The sequence below is a fragment of the Trachurus trachurus genome (genome assembly GCF_905171665.1).
Source record: "Trachurus trachurus genome assembly, chromosome: 20".
NCBI classification, from domain to species: domain Eukaryota; kingdom Metazoa; phylum Chordata; class Actinopteri; order Carangiformes; family Carangidae; genus Trachurus; species Trachurus trachurus.
In genome coordinates, this window is record NC_139911.1 from 20,696,547 (window position 1) to 20,719,289 (window position 22,743).

General features: G+C 43.5%; 1 protein-coding gene across 1 annotated transcript in view; it reads right to left on the bottom strand.

The window, feature by feature from the left end:
• Positions 1 to 513: 513 nt before the first annotated feature.
• LOC311003875 (F-box/LRR-repeat protein 7-like) overlaps positions 514 to 22,743 on the bottom strand; it is a 29,990-nt gene continuing 7,760 nt past the window's right edge. Inside the window, exons 3-4 of the mRNA XM_083995780.1 lie at positions 4,226 to 4,843; positions 514 to 1,739 (exon numbers count right to left, since the gene is read on the bottom strand). Of these exons, the coding sequence (XP_083851906.1) occupies positions 1,003 to 1,739; positions 4,226 to 4,843 (1,355 nt within the window). The 3' untranslated portion in view covers positions 514 to 1,002. The remainder of the gene's footprint in view (positions 1,740 to 4,225; positions 4,844 to 22,743) is intronic.

Below are 22,743 nucleotides of genomic sequence, written 5' to 3' on the forward strand. Positions count from 1 at the left end.
TACCTTTTTAGGACTGACTGGCAGGTTTGTCTCAGTCATGTAAAATTACAAATACATTGATTCAAGCCAATAGTAATGAAAACAGGAAGCTCTGTTTCCCTGTTTGTGCATGCTGCCCTTTGAACCTGCACATTTTAAACCCCTAAAGCTGAACACAACCTTTTAAAATACCGTATATGGCACTCCTGGATATTCCCAGTTGCCGTACTTGTGCAGATTTAAATCCTTTAAGATGGTAATGAGGGGTTGAGTAAAACACTCACAGTTGTGGAGGCGGATTTTAGAAGAATTTTATTGGCACAGTTATAGCAGCAATGTGTTCTTGTTTATTTTCAACAATGGTCCCATAGCAGTTTGTTTTCTATCTGGCTTTGGCTATCGGTAACCTTCAATTAAGAGGAATATTATTGACACTTTGAGCTCAGTTGAAGTGATTGTCAGTACAGTTGCATAAAGTGCATAATGCACACAACATAAAGAAAGTGAAACTGAGTATATTCTAAATCACCAGATCTGCTGTGCTGCTGCTCTGTAGCTACATTCTTAGTGGTTTAGTCTGAAGATACTTGCTGTTTATAAATAGATGCAGTAATGTATGGTTAGGATTATGATTCAGGGCCTTAAGGTGATGATGAACTTAAAATAAAATATATTACAATGCTTTAAAATGGTAACACAAACTGTACCCAGTGCTCAGTGTTGTAGCATGTTGTTACAATGCAAATTGTGATGTTGGAAAAAAAGGAATATTGAAATACTGTACTTCTCTGCCTTTTTTTAACAGATAAATACGTTAAATACATTCTATTGAAGTATTTTCAAAGGACAGCATTAACAGTCACTAAGCGTTTAAAAAAAAAAAAGACAAATTCTGGCCAGTATTGCACACCAGTTTACAACCAGTTCTGACACATCAGCCGCCAAACTCTGCCAACACCATAGCAGGAATATTAGAACATCCACTTGTCAGAGGACCAGTCCCGAAAAAGAAACCCCACGGCATCAGTAGAAAGCCGGGTTTGTATGCTCGATGACGCAGCGCCGGCAGTGGCGTCTGACAAACCGCAGAGCCTCCGGCGACACCTCGCAGTCCTGCACGTTGAGAAGCTGCAGCTCGCAGCAGTTGGCCGCCAGAGCTTTGAGTCCTCTGCCCGTCACGCTCTCGCAGGCCCTGAGACTCACTCGCCTCAGGCCTTGGCAGTACATGGCCAGCTGCTCCAGTCCGCTGTCTGACACCAGTGGGCATTTACCCACATCCAGAGACTTGAGTTTGGGGCAGCTCCTGGCCAAGTGGCTAAGGCCGTGGTCTGTCAGCCCCTCGCAGCCCCTCGCGTTCAAGTAGCGCAGTCTAGGGCAGTAGCGAGCCACGTAACGCATGCCCACGTCCGTGATGCGGGTGCAGTGGGCCACGCTCAGGTAGCGCAGGCAGCCCTCCAGCCGGGCCACTTCCCGCAGGCCGAAGTCCCCCACCAGGCGGCAGTCGCTGAGGCTGAGCTCCCTGATGGAGGGGCAGTGGAGAGCCAGGTGGCGCAGGGATTCGTCTGTCAGTCTGGTGCAGCGGCGCAAATACAGATGCGTCAGGCGGGGGCAGTGGGAGGCGATAGTTCGCAAGCCCTCGTCCTCGAGGGAAAAGCAGTCGGTCATGTCCAGGAAGTGAATGGAGATCTGCTGGCCGTGCAGGGTGGACAGCTGGAGCGAAGCCTCCTGGGTCAGGCTGATACATGTCACTTTGGAGCAGCCTGGAGGAGGAGGGAGGAGAGGTGGTCAGCTTAGGAAGTGTACACTTATTTTATTCGATAGATTTGGTTTACACATTTCTTGAGCTTAGAATTATAAGGTTCTATCTCCGTTTAGGGTAGTTCCGAGATATTGAGCATCAAAGTTCCAACTCGGCTTGTGTTTTGGTTGATAGAACCTTTGTATTTTATGAATAACTAATCAAAAAATGATGAAATTTAATTTCATCATAAATTTAAAAATAACACCACACAGGCATTAACAGACCACTAATGGATGATATTATGCAAAAAAATTGAGATAGAACCTTATAATTCTAAGCTCACGATTTCCCAGTCATAGCATTCAGGTCCCCATATGAACACTGACATTTTGCTTGCTTTAAAGGGGTACTTCAACATTTTGGAAAATTCACCTATTGCCATAATCACTATAGTCATAGGAATAGGTTCATTACCTTTAATTATTGGTGCAAGCTGTTTTGAGATCCGCGGGGCAGAGACGTGAGCTGCTCAGACAACACAAGGAGGAGGTGAACGGTGCAGGTCTCCTGTCCCTCAAAACTCATCAAATACACAATCCAACAACTCTAAAACGCTCTGGTGGACAAGTTGTGACCTGCACATTCACCATGCTATGAAATAATAATGTAACATTACGAGACAGAGTTGTTTTCGAGGCAAATGCAGCCGGGACTACATTCAAGACATGGCTGCTGGGTGGAGCGATTTCATAAGCGCCAGTAGTTCTGAGTATTTGCTTCATGTGTCGTAATGTTACATAATTATACATGATTAGTTCACAGCGTGGCAAATGTGCAGGTCACAACTTGTTGGAGTTGTTGGATTGTGTATTTGATGAGTTTTGAGGGACAGGGGACCTGTACCGTTCACCTCCATTGTGTTCGCTGAGCAGCTCACGTCTCTGCCCCGCAGATCTCAAAACAACATGCACTGATAATTAAAGGTAGCCTAATAATAACAATAGGGATTGTGGCAATAGGTGATTTTGCCAAAATGTTGAACTATCCCTTTAATCATTTGTCTTGTTCACTCCTTGTGTGAGTTTCTAATGAGCTTGTAATGGAGGAGTTGGTGGGGGGGAGAGCTTCACCTCAATCCTCGCCCTGAGTTAAGTTAAAGCATGAGGTGAGTTTTAGCCTTTTGTTATTTTAACAATACAAGAAGAAAACTGACTTTGAACACCTGGTATTAAATGTTGACTTCAGTTAAATTTCAGAGAACAACTTTTGGATGGAACTAGTGGATTTTGTCCCATTACTTTCAACAGAAGATTGTCAAGAAGGTCAAACTGAGTAATACGCAGCCACTAGAGGGCGCCAGAGTAAAAAAACCTGCTGAGTTTGGCTGCATACCTGCACCTAGAAGCATGAAAATGTTTGAGTGCAAGCAACTCCAGGAAAACCTAAACTGTGGTCATTTCTTCAGGATAAGAATCAACGTCTGGTGTCCTTGCTGGTTACAAAACAGATTTGATTTCATTATTTTTGGCTTTTCAAATAAAAACCACATCTTTTTTACAAAGGCTATTTTTTGCAACAAAGGGGCTTACTTCCTGGTGCTAATGGTGCAGACTTCGCTCTGCCACCGGAGCCCTGTCCAAGTCAATGTTATTTGTGTCACTTCCTTAATGAAAGCAGCAGACCAGCCCTCTTACTCATGTTGAGGTAAGTTCTGCTCTCAGCTAAAAAAGCCTTTCTTCTCCCATATGGGAGCTTTAAGGTTGGCAGAGCTTCTCCCCGCTCCTCTAATGATTTTACCAGCTTCAGGAGAAATGACTGAGGAGGACTGAGAGGAGGAATTCTTTGAGGTAAGTCCACACGTGTGTGATGTAAGGTAGAAGCCACTCCTTAAAACCCTCCTGTTGTCCTCCTGGGTCAAGGAAGGAAGGAAGGACGAAGGGAAACAAGGAAGGAAGGAAGGGAAAAACGAAGGAAAGATAGAAGGAGGGAGGGAACAGATTGGGTCAATTGGGTCAAAAAGGAAGGAAGAAGTGAAGGAAGGAAGGAAGGAAGGAAGGAAGGAAGAACAAAGGGAAAGATGGGAGGAAAGAAGGAGGGGAAAAAGAAGGAAAGATAGAAGGAGGGAGGGAACAGATTGGGTTAATTGGGTCAAAAAGGAAGGAAGGAAGGAAGGAAGGGGGGAAGGATTGTGGAAAGAAAGATGGAGGGAGGGAACAGATTCGTTCAAGGAAGGCAGAAGGGAAAGAAGGAAGGGAAAAGGGAAGGAAAGAAAGATGGAGGGAGAGGGGACAGATCAGGTCAATTGGATCAAAAGAGGAAGGAAGAAGAAGTAAGGACGAATGGAAGAAAGGAAGGAAGAAAAGAAGGAAGGATGGAGACAGACAGATTGGGTCAATTTGACCCAGAATGACAACAGGAGGGTTAATAAAAACCGAATAAGCCTTTAAGGTGAGATGGACGCATCTCATAGGGCGAGTAAGAAAGGAAAGTTTCTTGTCTCTTTACCTGAGAGGTTGAGGTGTTCCAGGTTGGGGCAGCGGGACACCACCTCGAACACGGCCTCGTTGGAGACGTTGTAACAGCCCGCCACCTCCAGGCGGCGCAGCTCGGGGCAGCACTGGGCCACCACGTGCAGCCCCCGGTCCGTCAGCCTCTTGCAGCCGTTCACCACCACCGTCTCCAGGGTCAGACACACGTTGGGGGTGTCCTGGCACAGCCGGTGGGTCAGGACCCTGATGGCCCGGTCTGCGTGGAGCAGCTCCCCCGTCAGCCGCACGGTGCTCCACAGCCGGGGGTCCCACGCCAGGTTGTACCAGCGGCGGCAGACGCGCGCGCAGCGGCACAGCTGATTGGTGGGGAGGTGGGAGAAGATCTGCAGGAGTGCGTGGTCGGGGAGGAGGTCGATGGGGGCGTGGTGGTGGGTTTTCGACTGGCGGGAGCGAGTGTGAGTGCCCGGCTGGGGGTGGACCACGGCGACCGTCTCGGCCGGGGCGGAGGAGGAGGACGAGGAGTTGGTCTCATGGCCGTTGCTGGAGAGGGCGGGCGAGGACAGGGAGGAGGACTTGGACGGGAGGATCAGACCAGGGCTGGGGGTGCTCAGAGTCCTTGTGCTGGAGTCTAAACCTAAAAAGAAAGACAAGATGGATGTGAAACAAAGAGAGTTAGTGTCTGAAGCCAAGAAAAGTCTCTCGGAGTTTCTTCCTTGTGTCCATCTGTTGATCCAGTCCTGGTTTGACAAGTGTAAAGCACAGGAGCTTTTGAAAGACCTGGTCTCCTGTGATCTCTATAAGCAGTGTTGAGACTTTTACTGTGATGTCCTGATGTCTGTGACTTTCTCAGAACAATGAATGGTGTATAAATACTGAGAACTTTCTGCTCAATTTCCCATTCTGGCAAAGTGGAAGCCAACATCAGCACCGTCCTGTTTCCACTTCTATTAATGGAAAAACCCACCCTCAGATACATTGTTTAATATCATCAATCTGTGACATTTAGTGCATTCCAAGAATCATTTTGCAATGAGCACTGTAACCTGACTCACCGATGCACTTATATTTCCATTTCGCCCACTTCTCTGAACGACTTCTGACAACTAAAAACTGTTTCTGTATTGTAGAGAGTGCGGGTTTCACAGAGGGGGAGAGAACGGCTAATGGATACACTGCTGGTAAGGCCTAGAAACTAAGTATTTCCAACCTAGAAAACCAGCGTAGCATTTTTAATAGACAGTAGCCTACTAGTCTATTAAGATAGAAGACTTTAAAGAGACAGAAATGAGGAAGGGAAACTACAAAAGTCCCTAACGGCAAGGTATATATATTTTTTAACTTTTGGTTTGTTGTTGTCATGATTTTTTTTTTCAAGTTTGATTTCTAAAAGAAAAAAAGATCAACCTTTAACTTTTAAATATGTTTTTCCACTAGTCCTTTACTCATCTCGGTTTCTGCGTTAGAAATTAGTCATATGTGGAAACAACACACAAAAAAACTACAAAAAGGCCACAAAATGAGGTGGAGGCATCACGGTGACGATGCCAACAGAGACACCAGCTTTTATCATCGCTGAAGAGGAGTTTCCATGGGTCTTGTTATCGTTGTTTTGGGGGGTGTTTGAGGGGGGAAAAAACAGTGTCACGTTTTATCTCTCAGGCATTTGGGCAGCAGTCACAGCTAGGGCCTCTTGATCAAGATGAACCCTGTGGCTTCAAAGAAAACACAGCTGAGGAGGTTTTGGTGCTGGAGCTAACAATGTACGGTTAGCCCTGTGTAAACACTGAGGCCCTCCTGACAGATGTGCGCTGATTGCCGCAACGGCTGAAGACGCAGCTGTGAGAAAGCGGTGGCTGGATCCCATCACCGTGGCGTGAGACGACGCGAGCCTCCGCCTTTTCGCTGGATCTGAACCCCATCACACCGGGACGCCGAGCGCTCTCATCTGATGCTATCTGTGTCTCCTCAAGACCCCCGTCCCCTACGACACCACAGTGCTTTGTCCAGTCTTGAGCAGCACAGTTGGAGTGATAGTAATCACTAAAAGCATTTCGAGTAGTCACAAGTATGATGTCACTTACAGCTGTCACACTATGACTTTGGAGGCTTCGTGGTCAAAAGATGAGGGTCTTATCCTCTTTCAAAATAAAACAACAACAGTTCTAAGTTTGATTTTTCTCCACTGAGTCATTTTCACAAATTTATTCACAGAACACAAGAAAACTAAGGTCGAATATGGGGGAAACTTACAATAACTGCACACTCAAAGTTGAGTTTAAAATAAAAATAGCTCTTTCTAAAGGGTGATAGTGAGATTATTTTTCTCAACTACCACCTGCTGAATATATGAAAAGGATAACCAACCAAAAATTATGACCCAACAACAACACAATTTACGATTCTCACATTCAGACACTCAGGCTTGGTATTCAAAAAGATACACAAAGAAAGACAGCTGAGCGTGCTGAACCTTTTGAGCCAAACTGAGCTGAGACTCCTACACCTCCCTTTTATAGTCTCCCAGCCAACAGCTGAGCTCTACCAGCAGAAAAAAACAACTTTTCATATCAATCCATAACACATTCATTTTACACCTTTTCTTCCAATGAACTTCCAATGAAGAACTTTGTCAGGAATCCAGCTTGTCAGAACTTCCAACCAGCAAATGTAGCCTATAGTGTCAACTTTGATCCAAACATCTGACCAAAACACTAACTGAACCTACAAGAACCTGTATAGGAACCTTTACTTGCCTTTAACTATAGGAATCTATACCTCCGGTTTTGGTTTCTGGGTTGCAGTTCCCACTCATCATATTATTTTGTGGTGGCTTAAAAGATGTAATTTACATCAGAATTTTTTTTTAAAAAGGAAGCCACTTGAACCAGTTCATCACCATCATCACCCAGTTTCACCACGAGAACCTCTCGAGGAAACTCAGGGGCTCTGGTTGCAACATAGTCCCAGTTGTTCATGCATCTAAGTTCATCTAAGTTCATCTTCAAGTACTTCATGAAGGCCCAGCCACGACTCAAGCTGTCACTGATATCAATATCAGGAGTTGAACATTTTGGAATTTCTTGCTCCCTATGACCCTAATCCCCATCTATTTAAAATAAGAAAATATAAAGCCGGGGAACACTGGGGTTATTTTGTAATTGCTTCAGCGTGTAGTAAAACAAGGGGAAAAAAACATCACCCTGCAGATCATTGCCACTTTGCAGAAATGACCGTGATTGCTCTGTGCTGTTGTCTCATCATGTGCCAAAATTTCAGCCCAAAACAAAGCTGTCACTTTTTAATCCTTTATCAGACTTATTTGTCTAATCTTGGTCTCTAAGATGTGGTAAAAGCCAAACAGGAACAGGCTGAACTAGGCATTGAATTCCTTTTTTGTTTTGTTTTTGGAGGCTCCATTTTTCGAGGAATCATCAACACTTGGTTTGAAAAAGTCACGCAGTTTAAAGCTTGTAATGTTGACTCAGATTTAGGGTAATTTTGCAGTGTCGTGTTGTGATAGATTACCTTGTCATCGAGACTTATGCAACCCGTGATTCCCATAAATCTCAGCAGATATAACTGTATTAACGGCACATTAACACTGTATTAACCTACTTTTCTTGTTCCACTCATGTAGATCTGCCCGTAATTGAATTGTGCTGGCTTCGGGGGGCCAACGGTCAGCTGCTTCTGCACGGCGTATGTCAGCATCTGCATGACAAATGGACAGCATCCTGCCTGTCATGTGGATTTGTGTGCTGAGACAGACAGCTGGAACTGTGACACCGTCCTTCCTCACGGGCCCCCGTCCTGCAAAAGGGATCTGTATTCCAGACCTTTCTGCCTGGGGTCTGATGACATCCGCAGGCTCATCCTCTGGGGAACATGTCCTCCGATTTGCAGCTACTTTAAAACGGCCTCCTGTGTGCCTTAAAAGTCTCACTCGCGTCCAAATTCGAGCAAAAAATAAGGAGCGCCGCCGTCCAAGATGCTCGGGATCTGCAGCGAAACACATTTTATTCAGCTTTCGTGAGGTTGTGGGATTTAATCATCCTTGTGGGATATGATTGACCTCAGTTTGGGTTTAATGCATCACATTCTTGTGGGTGGTCCGCCTATGATTAGTTCAACCGTAAATGTGTAGGGTTCATTTCCTTGAGGTCATCTAGCTTATTTTGGCCTCATTTGGATTTCTCTGATGATAATGCATTTTTTTTTTTAGCCTAATACAAAGGGTTTAATGGTCTGAGGCCATTATAAACACCTCATCTATTTCAAATTTCACACACCTGAACAAATACGGCATGACAGTAGTGCTCCTTGGGTTTTCGTGTTTATTCAAGTACATTATAAATATTGCAAGATTCCTGAGTTAATACCTAGTGTTTGTGGATTTATCCAACATGGCTGGATTTGGAAGCGCATGGCTTTGCAGCACATGAGCTATACAAGCAAGTGGAAATCAGTATATATTTGGGATCTGGTCCATGCATCTGCAGCATGTATGAAAGAGTAATGATGTAAGGGTGTACATTTATGGCCAAAAGTCACAAATCAGCGATCAATCCTTTGCGGCATCACAACAGCGTCACGGGTTGCCAAAATTCACAACATCCAAAAGAAGATCAGATTTTCCACAGAGCCCATGTGCAGGCGTGACACAGACACATTTCTTGACTCATTAGTTTTGATGGATGAACGAGGGGTCCGGCTTTGTTATCCAAGTCGGGGCTAATAATGCCACTGGCCAAGGAGCCGCTGCCAAATTGCGTAATTACATGTGTCGCTGATCAGAGGAGCGCTCCAGCCATGAAGAAACACAGCAGCAGCAGCGGCGGAGCTACTACTTAAGGCTACATCCACACCTCCTGTATACAGCCGACACAGACTTCCACACAGCTGGCGGCGGCGGCGGTGGGGAAAGTTATTTGAAGACAGATTCACAGTCGCTTGGTTGGACAGAGGACACGTGGATTCCTTGAGGGAAGTCCAGGTGTTATCGATCTGTTTCCTGGTCGCATGAGGCATCTGTTTATCCAATCACCATCATCATGTCAAGCTGTGGTGATTGCTTGACATGATGATAAATAAGCAAATGATGAAGTTGTTGAGAATGATCTTACAGCTGCAACATTCCCGTTTTTACTCACTCTGGAACTTCTCGATAGGAGATAAATGCATCCTTCTTGTCTCTACTGGTTTTTCCGGGGTGTGTGACTCTTCGATGGGGTATTCCCAAAAGTCCATTGCAACACACATCAATAGCAGACACTAAATCCTCTCTCTATGGTAAGACAAACATACAGTTTCAAAGCCAGCCTTTGCGGACAAACGCCAAATAAAAAGCTCTGGAATTAAGACATAAAAGATAACCCATAAACCATACCCTAACCCATAAAAGATAATAATATACAAGAACAAAATTCAGTGAATAAATAAAAGAAGCCAAAACATTTAGGATACAGTCAAGAAAAACATCCAACATTCATCTTTCTTAAAAATCAAAAGTACTTTTACTGCTATGGTAGTTACTATTGTAGAAAAAATTGCATATCCCTTAAAAAAACAAACCAAAAACTTCTGTTGAGTTTATAATTGGAATTGAAGAAGCTTTAGAAACTGATGCTAAATATTTAATGTGCAGAAACACCTGGCTTTGTGTAACCTCATCACTGAAATCATTCTTTCCCCCTTTAGAATCCCTATCTTCTTATAAATACAAATCTTTTCTCCACCTGCACGAGCTTGAATTTCTCACGTGGGTTTACAACGGTTGATTTCGCACAAACTTTTAAATTTGGAATAACACCCCAAACAACCCTTTACGAGCTCCGAATGTTTTGAGACCGGAACAAATGGAGGATTAGAAAGAGCTGGTGAACGTTGACTCATATGTGGTTCAACTTTAACTTTTACTAGTTTGCAACATCTGCCTAAAGCTCATTCGTGACTTTTGTTGTTGGAAAACAACCCCCCACTTAGGCTCCACTTACTAACTATTAGGGGAACTTCCAGCTATAACGTGTAAGTAAACCTTAAAGGGATAGTTCACCCAAAATTGAAATTTCACTCATTATCTACTCACCCTCATGTGGACTAAGGGCTGGGAGAAGTTTCAGAGTCCTCCGTGGCTTCTCTGAATTACAGGGGGTCTCGGCGTAGCAGTGCATGTCCATATAACGGTTGCAAATGGATACCAACTGTCTTCGGAAACAAAAAGACACACCAAAAAACATCCAAATACCTCCATGCTGCTCATATGTAATGTCCGTCTTGTATTGAAGCCCCGAAATGCGAAATTGTCCCGGAAAAAATTAAATAAGTCTATATTTCAAGCTTGTTTTGTAGCGGAAGCTTCTTGAAGCGGACTGACCCTGGTTCGTCCAAATTTGACGAACCGAGAAGAGAAGCTTCCACTACAAACAAGCTTGAAAAATAGACTTATTAAATTTTTTCGGAACAATTTCGCATTTCGGGTCTTCAATACAAGAGGGACATTACATACGAGCAGCATGGAGGTATTTGGATGTTTTGGTGTGTCTTTTTGTTACGAAGAAAAGTGGTATCCATTTGCAACCGTTGCACTGCTACGCCGAGACCCCCTGTAACTCAGAGAAGCCACGGAGGACTCTGAAACTTCTCCCAGCCCTTAGTCGACATGAGGGTGGGTAGATAATGAGTGCAATTTGAATTTTGGGTGAACTATCCCTTTAAGTTGGTGTAGTTTTGAAACTTTTTTTTTTTTTACATTAATAATGGAATTCAGACTCAGCTTATGGGCCAACATGGATGAAAACTCCATAAAGTGCTATGATAATGATGATGATGATGATGATGATGAAATCATAAGCGCTACTGAGCCCGCACATCTCCATGGTAACTAAGCAAACGTTATCCGCTAACAAGGGCCATCTGAAAGCCTCAGAAAGAGCTTGTAAGTGGACCTCGGGTTAGGATAGTTGGGAATTATGTGCCACTTCGGAGTGTTTTACCTGCAGCTCCAAACTCCCAGCATGAAAAAATAAACTCTTCTTTATGCTGAAAACTTTGCAAAAGTGAAGCGGCGGTGTTGTGTTTTATATCTCTGTATCAGTGCACGCCGATCATTAACCGAACAAATATCATACAGCTGTTAAACATCTCTTGAAGGCACTGAGAGAGCAGATGGTGGAAGACTCAGTTTGGTTTAGGAAATCAGAGGAGAAACAGTGAAACATCTGGTCTTTGCTCTGGACAAAGAACAACGGAGCAGTGGTGAAATGAAAGAGAAACTCATGCATTTTGAATGTGCATATAGCCACAGCAAGGCATACTTGGCTGAAATCATTTGCCACTAATACCCAAATCTAAGCTGATCCACAGCAGTGCCGCAGCAGGATCCCATTAACATCAACTACAGCTCTGACTTCTGAGACACATCTGGATTGTGCTTTGATACCAGAAGTTTAATGTAAATCAATTGGAGTGATCACTGAATAGACAAGATGCCTGCCTGCCCCGCCTGATGAAGATGTGCAGCTGAGGGTTCGCAGCCGTTTCGCCTTAATGACAAAGACTTGATTAATTTTTCTCTTGCACAGAAACAGATTTTTTTGGGGGGAAGTGAAAGAAAATAGAGAAAAAGCGAGAGGGAAGATAAATTGGCAAAAGGGCCTGCAGACTTTAGCAGAGACAGAGACAAGTGCACAGGCAGGGTCAATCCAGACTTTGACGCAGTCTGGTCATAAACTAAAGCTATAGGGATTCCACTCAGGATCTTGCAGCGCTGTGAAGCTCTGCTAAGACCCTGTCTGGAGCTTGTAGGATTATTACCACTGCATCTGGCAGGACAGACCAATCCATTACCTCAATGCCATTAGGCCTGTGACATGTTCCCCTGCTCTGCACTGCGCTTCCCTTTCTGCCAAGACGGGGTGGTGTGGAGTGTCAGAGATGCTCATTTTCTTCTCATGAGTCAGAAAATCAAATCCAAATCAACACAGAAGAGGGGGAAGTGTTAAAACCGAAGTATCAGCTAATAAAAAAACAACCAGGCAGTGGGGATTTGACTGAAAGAGAATCAAAAACACAATTGATTTATCAGCGCTAAACGGTTACGTGCTCCAGTTCTTTCTTTTTTTTCTTTCTTTCTTTCTTTTTACAGGGAAACATCTGACTGAGAGAAAGAGAGAGAGAACTCCTGGGATAAAAAACATCTGGGTCTGTCTCAGGTTTTATTGAATACATGGAAGTTGATATTACCGTACAGTGTGGCGGCTGGGCTATCAGCAAAGCCTTCACTACAGGAAGGTCTTGCGTCACAACACAACCCAAAAGACAATAGGGCCTGCTGGTTCCTTTACAATGTGCACACTCGGACAGGAAACAGACTCCTTAGCTCCACACAACCCCCATAACTCCTCTACTTGAGGACTGCAGCCGCTCTCACACTCACTCACTCTCAGATTCATTTTTTTTTTTTGTTTAAGCTTGTGCAGCAACAGATTCGGCGATACATGTGCCAGGAACTCTAACGCTCTTTCCCCACATCACAACTAATTTCCTTATGGGAGTTTTCCGCCTCTTAAAGCCCTACTGTCTGCTGGGAAGACACAAACGTCTCCACACTCGGGCCTGATCACTTTATAAATCCTCAGCTGAGGAGGACAGCAGACGCTCCGATATCCTAAAGGCAAATTTAAAAAGGTGGAGTCACTTTCTTCAGAAATAAGCCTTTTGTGTTTGACGAGTCGCCACAGCACAAACTTTCCAGGAGAGAAATGACAGTTAAGGCTCCAGGAGCAATTTTGGCATCATTTAAAATTGATCTGACCTTTGGCAAATTACTGACAATTCAAGATGATGTCATTTAAAAAAAAAAAAAAAAAAAAAAGTTGTTGAATCAAGATGTCAAAGTTTGGGGGCGAATCATGAGCATGAGGTACCTTACGTACAGTTTATCCTCTTTGGCAGTGGTGTGTGAGAAGGGTTAGAGTGTGGAGTGACAGTCCTGTTAAATGACTGAGGATACACACACATACGCCAAACACACACACTGCTGTACCAAGAAAGAACTGCACATCAGAAAGGAATGGAAAAGTGAGCGCTGGCCCAAACGGTTGATTTGGTTGTGATGAGGAGCAAATGTAATGATCTCATGTGGTTAAAGCAACAGAACAAGGGAAGTGCTGGAACTTCTGCAGTTATAAAGTCCTGACAGAAAAGGGTTCACTTTAACTCCAGAGGGGTTATTTTGTCCCGAATGTTAAAAGTGCCTTTATAGAGCTGAGGGTTCTTATTAAAATCTGACTTTATTAGCTAAAGTAACCGTGCACTCTGCATGCAAGGTGATTGGCTTTGGATTGTACTGTAGATGGAAGGAGTAAAAACTCCAGCAGTTCATGCACAGAGCTCAGCGACAGGCCCAATTGGCAGATATGTATGTGTTTGCATGTTATTGGTTGGTTTGTAATGTTAATTTTGCTTGTAAGGTTTTTGATGAGCCTTTACATGACCTTGGAAGAAACCTCTACTTCGGAAGAATGTAAGCAAACCACTTACAGTGCTGACTTTTAGGGTGGGAAAAAGTCAGGTCATGGTTACATGGCAACACATGATCAATATTTTTTTAATGTGGTTTAATAACTTGAATGGAAAATGAACACCACAACGTGTTATTTTTCCACACAGTGCTAGAGGTGCTGGTAGAAGAGGAGCCACTTAGCATCAGGCTAGCTGTGTCCACCAGCCTCCAGACTTCATGCTAAGCTAATATCAAACCATTGCTTGACCGAAGATTTTTGTTCTTTCAATTCAATTAAAGGTTCCATATTACACTGTTTTTCAACCATTTCACATAGGTCTAAGTGGTCTAATATTGTTTTCAGTGTACTACTGCCCCAAATCAATCTGTCGTACTAAATCTCAGCAATTTAAAAGTAGCTCATAAGAGTTCTCCTGAGAACGAGCCATTTCGGTGTCTGCACTAGAGCATGGCTACCAGCCCAAGGCCCGACGGGTAACAGGCCGGGCCGGGCCATGTTTTTAATTAATTAATTCGGGCTTGGGTCGGTCGGGCTGCACGCATCTGTGTCTGGACGCAATCGCCATGTTTGTTTATCATTTTGGAAAAATCTCAGCAGGAGGAGCTCACCTTTTTATAGTACAGGGAGGTGGAGTTAGCTGCTCTTCTTGATGTCATGATTTCCAACTGGCCCGTTTGGGCACATGATCTCAAAAAGCAGTGAAGCACTCAATTAAGGGAGCGAACAGAATTTTCACCTCCAGGCGTCACAGAAAGACCACAGGAACACATATAGGCTAACTGCTACAAAACCAGTATAAAGTGGATTTTGCATAATATGGGCCCTTTAAATCTAATCAAGGGGCCGGGGGGTTAAGAGGAAACTTTGTTTTTTTTTTCAACCTGGGCCCTGTTTTCATATGTTTTTCTGTATACGTGAGTGATGGATAATACAATTATTGAGGTCACTCCAGTATTGAGCAGGGCAGGCAGCCTGCAGCCCAGCTAACGCTCTTCAACCGGGCAGTGGCTCCTGTCAAAGTTCGCCCTAAACGTGCATTTTTTTCACACTGACAGGTTCAGATAGTTACAATGAGTGTCCGACAACATACTAGAAAGGAGAAATGAACGTATGTCTCACTCATGTATACAGAAAAACATATGAAAACAGGGCCCAGGTTGAAAAAAAACGATGTTTCCCTTTAAGAGCAGCCAAATAAACCAGCAAGTGAAACTGTGTGAAAGAGACAGGTTACATACAATCACAAGTCTGTAGCTTTGCTAACAGCTGTGTGAGGGTGCACTCACACATAGCACGTGCTCAGGATGACATTGCTCATTGATGATGCTATATGGAAAGTGAAAGTAAAGTCTTTAAAGTAAAGTATTTACAGCTTACTCAGGGGAATATTAATGAGCGATTCAAACTGTGTGACAGTTGATCTAACCGTGAGACAGTCTGTGGGGGTTTCCACATGTACTTAACTAGTTTTATTCTTCTTTTGCATTAAAGCAACACTAAGGAACTTTTCAACCTTCATATAATATTTTCAGAACTTTTGTGATGGTACATCGACTTACAACAGGTTGAATGACACCTCTGTCGTGGCCTGAGGGGGTCTGTATCGCCTTCACTGGCACTAAGCAACTTTGAGGAGCATGGTAGGAACCCGGCTCTCACTTAAGTTTCACTTTCACTTTTGCGAGTCACGACGAGGAGGAAGCAGGCAATCCATTACCTCCGCTGGTAACAGAAACTTAGTTTGGACGTCTTCTGTTAATTTCCATGCATGCACCGGGAGATCAGGATGTTTACGGCGCTACGTGCTAGTGCTCATGGGAAATGGAGTCTTCCTTCAGGCAAAACACTACCGCTTTGGGCCACTGGCGCCGCCAAACTCAACCAAAACTGAAAGTTCTTTAGTACTGCTTTAATTATAATAGTTATGTTTTGTCTCTTGTACGTTCAAGTTAGTCTGTAACTTTGTGTTTGCTACTGCCTACCCGGAACAGGTCTTGTAAATGAGAACCTGGGTCTCAATGAGATTTTACCTGTATAAATAAAGGTTAATAAAATAATAAATAACTGTTGGTTTGGACCAATGTTGCCAGATGATCCTTTCTCGGGGCCATTAGCATGACTGAAAAAAGCAAATGGTTGGTTCTGGTTGTTCTTTAAAAACATGGTTGTATAAAGTTTAAAAAAACAAGTAGATATAACCAGGACTCCCTGAAGAAGAATTTTCCTCTCATTTTTGTACCATTGCAGCTCCAGCCACAACTGACACTTCACTGCTTACGTAATGAAACAAACCACAGGATGAAACGAGGGGAGGGGAAGTCCAATGTGTCAGTGCAGCTGGTCCACCGAGTGTGGTTGCGTTGCCACATAAAAGCCCAAAGCACCCAGGTGTATATAACAGAGAAAACACTGAGCCAATCGTACAGGAAGCAGGAGCGTGGACCGGTCCAGGTGGCGTCCGTCCCAACTCCTGTCAAACCACCACTGCTGCTGCCGTAGTAGAAAAAGAAAAATGTGACCCCGTTGAAGGAAAATGGCAAACGCATTGAAAGCAACAAGGCCGAGCGCTTCCTCTCCGAGACAGAGAAGGAGAAGACGGAGCGGTAATCTGAGAAGAGTTAGGAGATGGAGAGCTGGGGCTTGCTGCACTGCCCCACCAGCACTGCCCCCTGCCCCCACCCTCCAACTCCTTCAGTAAACCGCTTTTACTTGTTTTCTTTATTCTTTCGCCGCCTTGTTCTGTGCTTTTTTGCTCAGATTTCCTGGCTCTGGCAGCAGCAGCAGCAGCAGCAGCAGCGGCGGAGAGGAAGGGGGAGGAGCGAGGACAGCTGATGGAGAAAATCTGGGGGAAATAGCATTGGCATTCTTTGCTTCTCTGTCTTCTCTCTCTTTGTGTAGACAATTTCCAATGAGGATTAAAACTAAAACCGCTGATATTTCTCATCACAATTGCTATAGGCTTGTTGAAAAAGTCTTAAAATAACTGCTGGCTGCCTGCTCCGTCTCCTGAGTCAAAGCGGTGCAGAGGGACAGATTCTTTTTTTTTTCCACCAGCGCAGCCTGCATTTTATGAGCAGAAACTTCTCGACTCTGTGAATTTTCTGCGCATAAAATACGAAGAATCTCCCAACATTATTTCCGCTCAACCTCCATAAGATAGTCGATCACCTGCCAAACGTCCCCCCCTGCCAAAGAAACAGATGCCTCCCGATCTAAACAAAAACCTCTCTGCCTGTTCGAGAACTTCCAACACAGCTGTAGCGCAGCAGAACAAATGCAGCATTAAGTTTCAGCAAGGCTTCAGAGAAGATAAATTTGTCACACCATGCTTGAAGTTTGCCAAGAGTTGTTTAGCATAGAAGAAATGACTCGAGATGAATGATAAAGTTACATTTACAACGGTTACAAGTTAAATCTTCCTTCTGCGAGGGGAGGAAAAATGTCCCGGCAATGACACGCACAAACACCTCGCTGCAGCCTCTTTAATGTTTGGCACGGCAAGAATCAACAGTGAAACACTATATATCCGGTTGAGTAAACACAAGTAAATGGGTCATCGGTGTGTGAGGCTGGTTTACAGATGAAGTGTGAGGGATTTGTTGCCGTTGGGAGGGGAAAAATATTAACATGATGGAGACAGGGGGTTTTCTGGCGAGGCTGTTTAGACTGGACAGTTGACCCTCACACCGTCTTCACCACAGCAACGTGGGAACTCAAAGCAATCAATATTAGCAGTATTTGTTGCTATAATTAGCGCCTGTCAACACATATGTCTTGTGAGAGAGGCCCTTCTGCATTGCCATCCACTTCCTCTTATGAACTTTTGTAACACGTCATAAAGAATTACTGGAAATCAATGTTGTTTTAATTGAGTTCTCACTTTGATGCAGAGGTGAACTCTAGGATCCTATTTTTCAAATGCATGGAGACAAATGATGATTTCACTATTTATTTTCCTGAAGTTTGAGAAACTTTTTAAGCATTTTAATAAGAACACATGCAAAGACAAAACTGCACTTCAGTTGCAATTCGGAAAACAACATGCACTGCAAGAACTCACAACAATAGGCTACAGAAGTGTTTCCAGGGACACAAAAAAGTGATGGACCTGGCTGGTGTTGTGAAGATGGCCACCCATTAGTGGTGTGAGTTTGTTTGGTTTTATTATAACGTCAATATTGCATGATCCAGATGTCATTTCAAATATGTACTCTTAGCTTAGCATTAGTTTTTAGCCAGGTTTGTCACTTTAAAGCCCTAGTATGTAACTTATTTGGCTTTTTATTAGCAAAAATCAAATATTGCTTTCATAAATACGTATTTCACTGAAGTCAAATCACTCCCGCATACAAATGAAAGCTTTCTCGTACCTTAGAATGACTTGTTACAAGTCGTTACAAATACATAAGTGGGCGACGCACCGAACCGAGGCGGCCATGTTGCATCGCCATTTTTACGTTCAGTGGCAGCGTGAGCGTAGGTAACCACGGAAACTCAGCGGAGCTGTGGGCTCGGCCTGTTAAAACTGTCACCACTGTGTAGTGTGAGGAAGGACGGAGGCACTGGTGTTGCATTCAGGTGCAGTCAGGCAGACGGCCGTCGGCAAACCAACCGGATGTCATTTTACTCGACGAGAGAAAGACGGTAAAATGTGGGTCAGGTAAACAATACAACATCACCATGACAACATATTGTCACACCTGTATTGTTTTGCCTTGTGCTGGCGGACCACTTGTTTACATAGACGCTTGTTCATCCTGTTACATGCAGCGTCTGTTGTCTGTCTGACGTCTGCCCGATTTCAGGTGAATGCAACATCAAGAATACGTTCCGATATGCAACCGCACCGCTAGATGGGGGGAATTCCTACATATTATACCCTTAAGCATATGCATTGTCCAACTGATGAAATTGTTGTCTGAATTGGTAGTGTGTAGGTTTTTTTTTAAAGTTGCAGTGTGTTGAGCTCTCAGGGCCGTAAATATTAAGACATTACAGGCATTACAGAAATTGAGCCATCACTGTGTGCGGTCTGTCGTGCCCTGTCTGACATGCAAAGGTGAACTCATGTTTTAAGATGATGCAAAAGTTGTTTTAAACAAGCATTCATTTATATGACTTATATCATGTCTCCTGAGGACTGGACTGATAATAAAGGTTACAGAGGATAGGATTTCTCCGCCCTGTTTACATTAGTGTGCTGAAGGTGACGTCGTACCACTAATATTCTTTGCTTGCCAAGCTGATCTGTATGAAACAATGAGCAATTGCAACAACTGTAATTATTGAGTAAATTTTGGAGCAAAATAAATAAAAAATATTCTTTGGTTTGAGCTTCTCAAATGTGAGGATTTGAAGGGATTCTTTCACATATATGAAATCTTCAGTTTTTGATTGTCGGTTGGAAAAAACAAGCAAATATTTGGCTCTATGAAAAAAAAAAAAATTAATAAAAGATATTACTCAGTTATGTTTATAAAACACTCACCAGCAATAATAATCAAGCAATAATAGGAAATAATTGGCAGTTGCAGCCCCGGTCTCGTTTTGCAATATGAGAAGGCTGTTATGAATTCATGCAAGAAACAGAAATACAATCTGAAGAATGCAGTGTGTCTGATAAGCATATAGAGAAGTGCACATCAATAGTGACATGTTTACAGTGTAGTATTACTAGAGTGCTGGAAGTGCAATGGAAGGACAGAGTAAGCTGTGTCACTCTTATCACTGTTTGGTTGGTCCTTGGCAGACGGAGAGGAAGGCGTCATGTTCATTGTTCCCACCGTTCCCAGTGCCTCAGCCACCTTCCTGGTGCCATAATAAACGTGTGACGGAGCTGACCCCCGCTGCACGGCTGCTTCTGACATGACCAGCACCTCCGCGGGTCTGTGTTACATCAGTGGCTGAAGCTTGGCACAAGCTCCAACTGATACAGCGGGATCAAAAACGGCCTTCGAGAGCTACAACGCGCAGGCCGAGCATCTAAGCGTGTTGTTAGTTCTGCTCCGACCATGTCTGAGCCACATTCCTAAGGTACCCTGGGTTGGGCTGTGCCAAAGCAAACCCTTGAGGCCCAGACAGGGTCACAGCGTAACCCCTGCTGGGAGATACTCAATTTCATCCCACAAGGAGGATTTACTGTCCAGGACTGTGCCTTTCAGTCTGCAGCTAATAAGCAACTCAACTGGGTCAGGCCACCACAAGCCCGTCTAAATAATAAATGAAAACAGAGACACTTTGCAAAAACTTGCCAGATGACTGCCCAGCACAGTTTGTTTTCAGGACCAGAATGAGTCCTAACTTCCTAATGTTGATTTTGTGGGAATACATGTTGGGCCATGTGAAGGAAGACAGGCACTGGCCTACTTTCCATCTGCGTATTAGAGCTGGACAATAACTCAATGTTACGGTTTATTGACTTTGAAGCCACGGAGTCTACAGTAGAGTCGTGAGGTGAATATAGCATCTTTCAGATTCCTCTGATGGCACAGGTTTTTGTTTTGAGGGAAACAAACATTCCTGGTCTGAACTGGTGCCGTCTCTCCAGCCATTTTCTCTGGTTTGGATCTTACACTGTATGTTTTTTGTTTAAAAAAAAGAAAAAAGAAAAAGAAATTATACAGTCAAATGAGCAGGCGGCTCCATAAGAATGTTGTTTTCTGGCCTGGTAGGACCAGTAACTTATGATTACTAATGTCCATTAATAGCAAACATTAGGTGAATATTGTTGTTTTGACACATCAACTACATTTGAACATTTACCATTTGTTGTAATTGTCACAGCAGGCCACAGTATCCACTGTTGAATATAAGCTACTTATGAGCTTTAAAGCCACAGTCAAACAGCAGATCCAGCATCTTTAGCTTTAGTAATGTGAGACATATTAAACTTGCGGGAAGTGATTTGATGAAATCTTTCTACCTTGAGGAAATGTGAGGAATATGTGCCAGTGGGCTCCTACAGTGATAATATGATCATATTGTGATTTAATTTTCACAAAATCTTTTATCTTTTTATTCATATGAAACTTTGTATGCATTTCAGATACACTGTTGGAGAACATTCTAACACGCAAAATGTGTTTTGTACCGTTGTATTTTCCTTTCTTTTTAACTATTTATACTGCATGATGTATTATGGACCTGTGTCTGCAATAAAACCTTTTATATTTATTTAGTTTTAGAAGTTGATCTGCTGAAATTTGAAAACTGGACTGTGTCAGTCACATGGAAAATGTGATAAATAAAACGTTGCCTTCTGTTGCTGGTAACCATAGAATAGGTTAAAAGTATAATGTGTAGGAATTCCCCCCATCTAGCAGTGCGGTTGCATATCTGAACGTATTCTTGATGTTGCATTCACGTGAAATCGGGCAGATGTCAGACAGACAACAACAGCGTCTATGTAAACAAGTGAGTTTCTGTGGTTACCTACGGTCACGCTGCCACTTAACGTAAAAAATGGCGATGCAACATGGCCGCCTCGGTTCGGTGCGTCGCCCACTTATGTATTTGTAACGACTTGTAACAACTCATTCTAATGTACGAGAAAGCTTTCATTTGTATGCGGATGTGATTCGACTTAAGTGAAATACGTATTTATGAAAGCAATATTTGATTTTTGCTAATAAAAAGCCAAATAAGTTACATACTGGGGCTTTAAAGTAAAATAAAACATATCAAACATGCTTATTGCCCAGTGGCAGGATACATTTTAAGTAGCATTTCTGGTTGGAATCAGCAATGTTTTTTTCATATTTTTACAGGAAGATTTACTTCTGATGTGAGATATACAGTAGCGCCGAGGGACAAAATAACTGACTGATTGACTAACTGACTGACTGACTGACTGACTGGCTGACTGACTGACCATATTAGTGCAGTGACATCACAGCAGCGTGAGGACAGTGGAGGCCCTCACATGAATACTCCCAATGTGTGGTGGGGGAAACAGCCCAGACTGCTTCCTGATTAGTTTAGTGGACCACAGGACGAGGTGGGCAAGGACTATGTGATCTGCCACTGTGTGCGAGCGTGTGCATATTTGTGTACGTGCATGTGTGTGTGTCTATGCTTTTTTTAAGGAGGGGGGATTTGACTGTGGCCGTGGTGGTTCCAGACCATGTAATTACTCCCACTTAGCATGGAGAAAAAAAATAACAATTTCAGTCATAACACAGGAGGGAAATTATGGTTGGGAAGCCACTGGCCATGGACTATACTCTTGTCTATATATTTCTATCTGCACAGGTTCTTCTCCAAGTGGACACATTCGGGACAAACTATTGATTTCCCCAATTACTCTACTACTGCACTTCAGCAGCTCCTCAATGAACAGACCATAAGTGAGTCAGCATTTCCAGTGCAGCTGAAGGAGTAACAGTAATCAGCCTTGTCCTAAGAGCACTGCACATTCTGCTTTTTTACTCCGTGGGGTTAATCAGTAAATTAACCTCGCTGAAATAGAGTAATCGTCACACATCTTGCGTGAAACCAAAAGAACATCAGATGCCTGGTGGTGGTGAGGAGTTTTTTCCTTCTTCTCTTTCTGCAAAAAAACGCCTTGAAAGCTTCAGCTGAGGGACAGTTATAAACACAGGCTCTAACTGCTATTTGTTTTCTTGTGGGCAGCTCCAGACCACAAGAATACTACATTCATCATGCCACAGCAAATTTATGATTGGTGATAACAATGCACGAGAGGAGCTAGGGGTAGAGCGTATGAGAGCATGAGCGTGCAAAACACTGGGTGACTCACTGGGTCGACTCAAAGCAGGATGAGAGACCACAGCACAGAGGGAGGATGACTGTGTCTGTGGGGGTTGGGAGGAGGTTTATGATCGGGATCAATAGCTCGGCCATTACTGAGGTTTCAGTTTCACTGTATGACTCAGTCTCTTTCAATATTTACTGTCCAGTGGAACAGAAACAAACTCTTGTGGAAATCTGTGAGATAGGACTGTGGGATAATAAACTGTAAGATGCGGTATATTGTCCTATTTTAGCATCT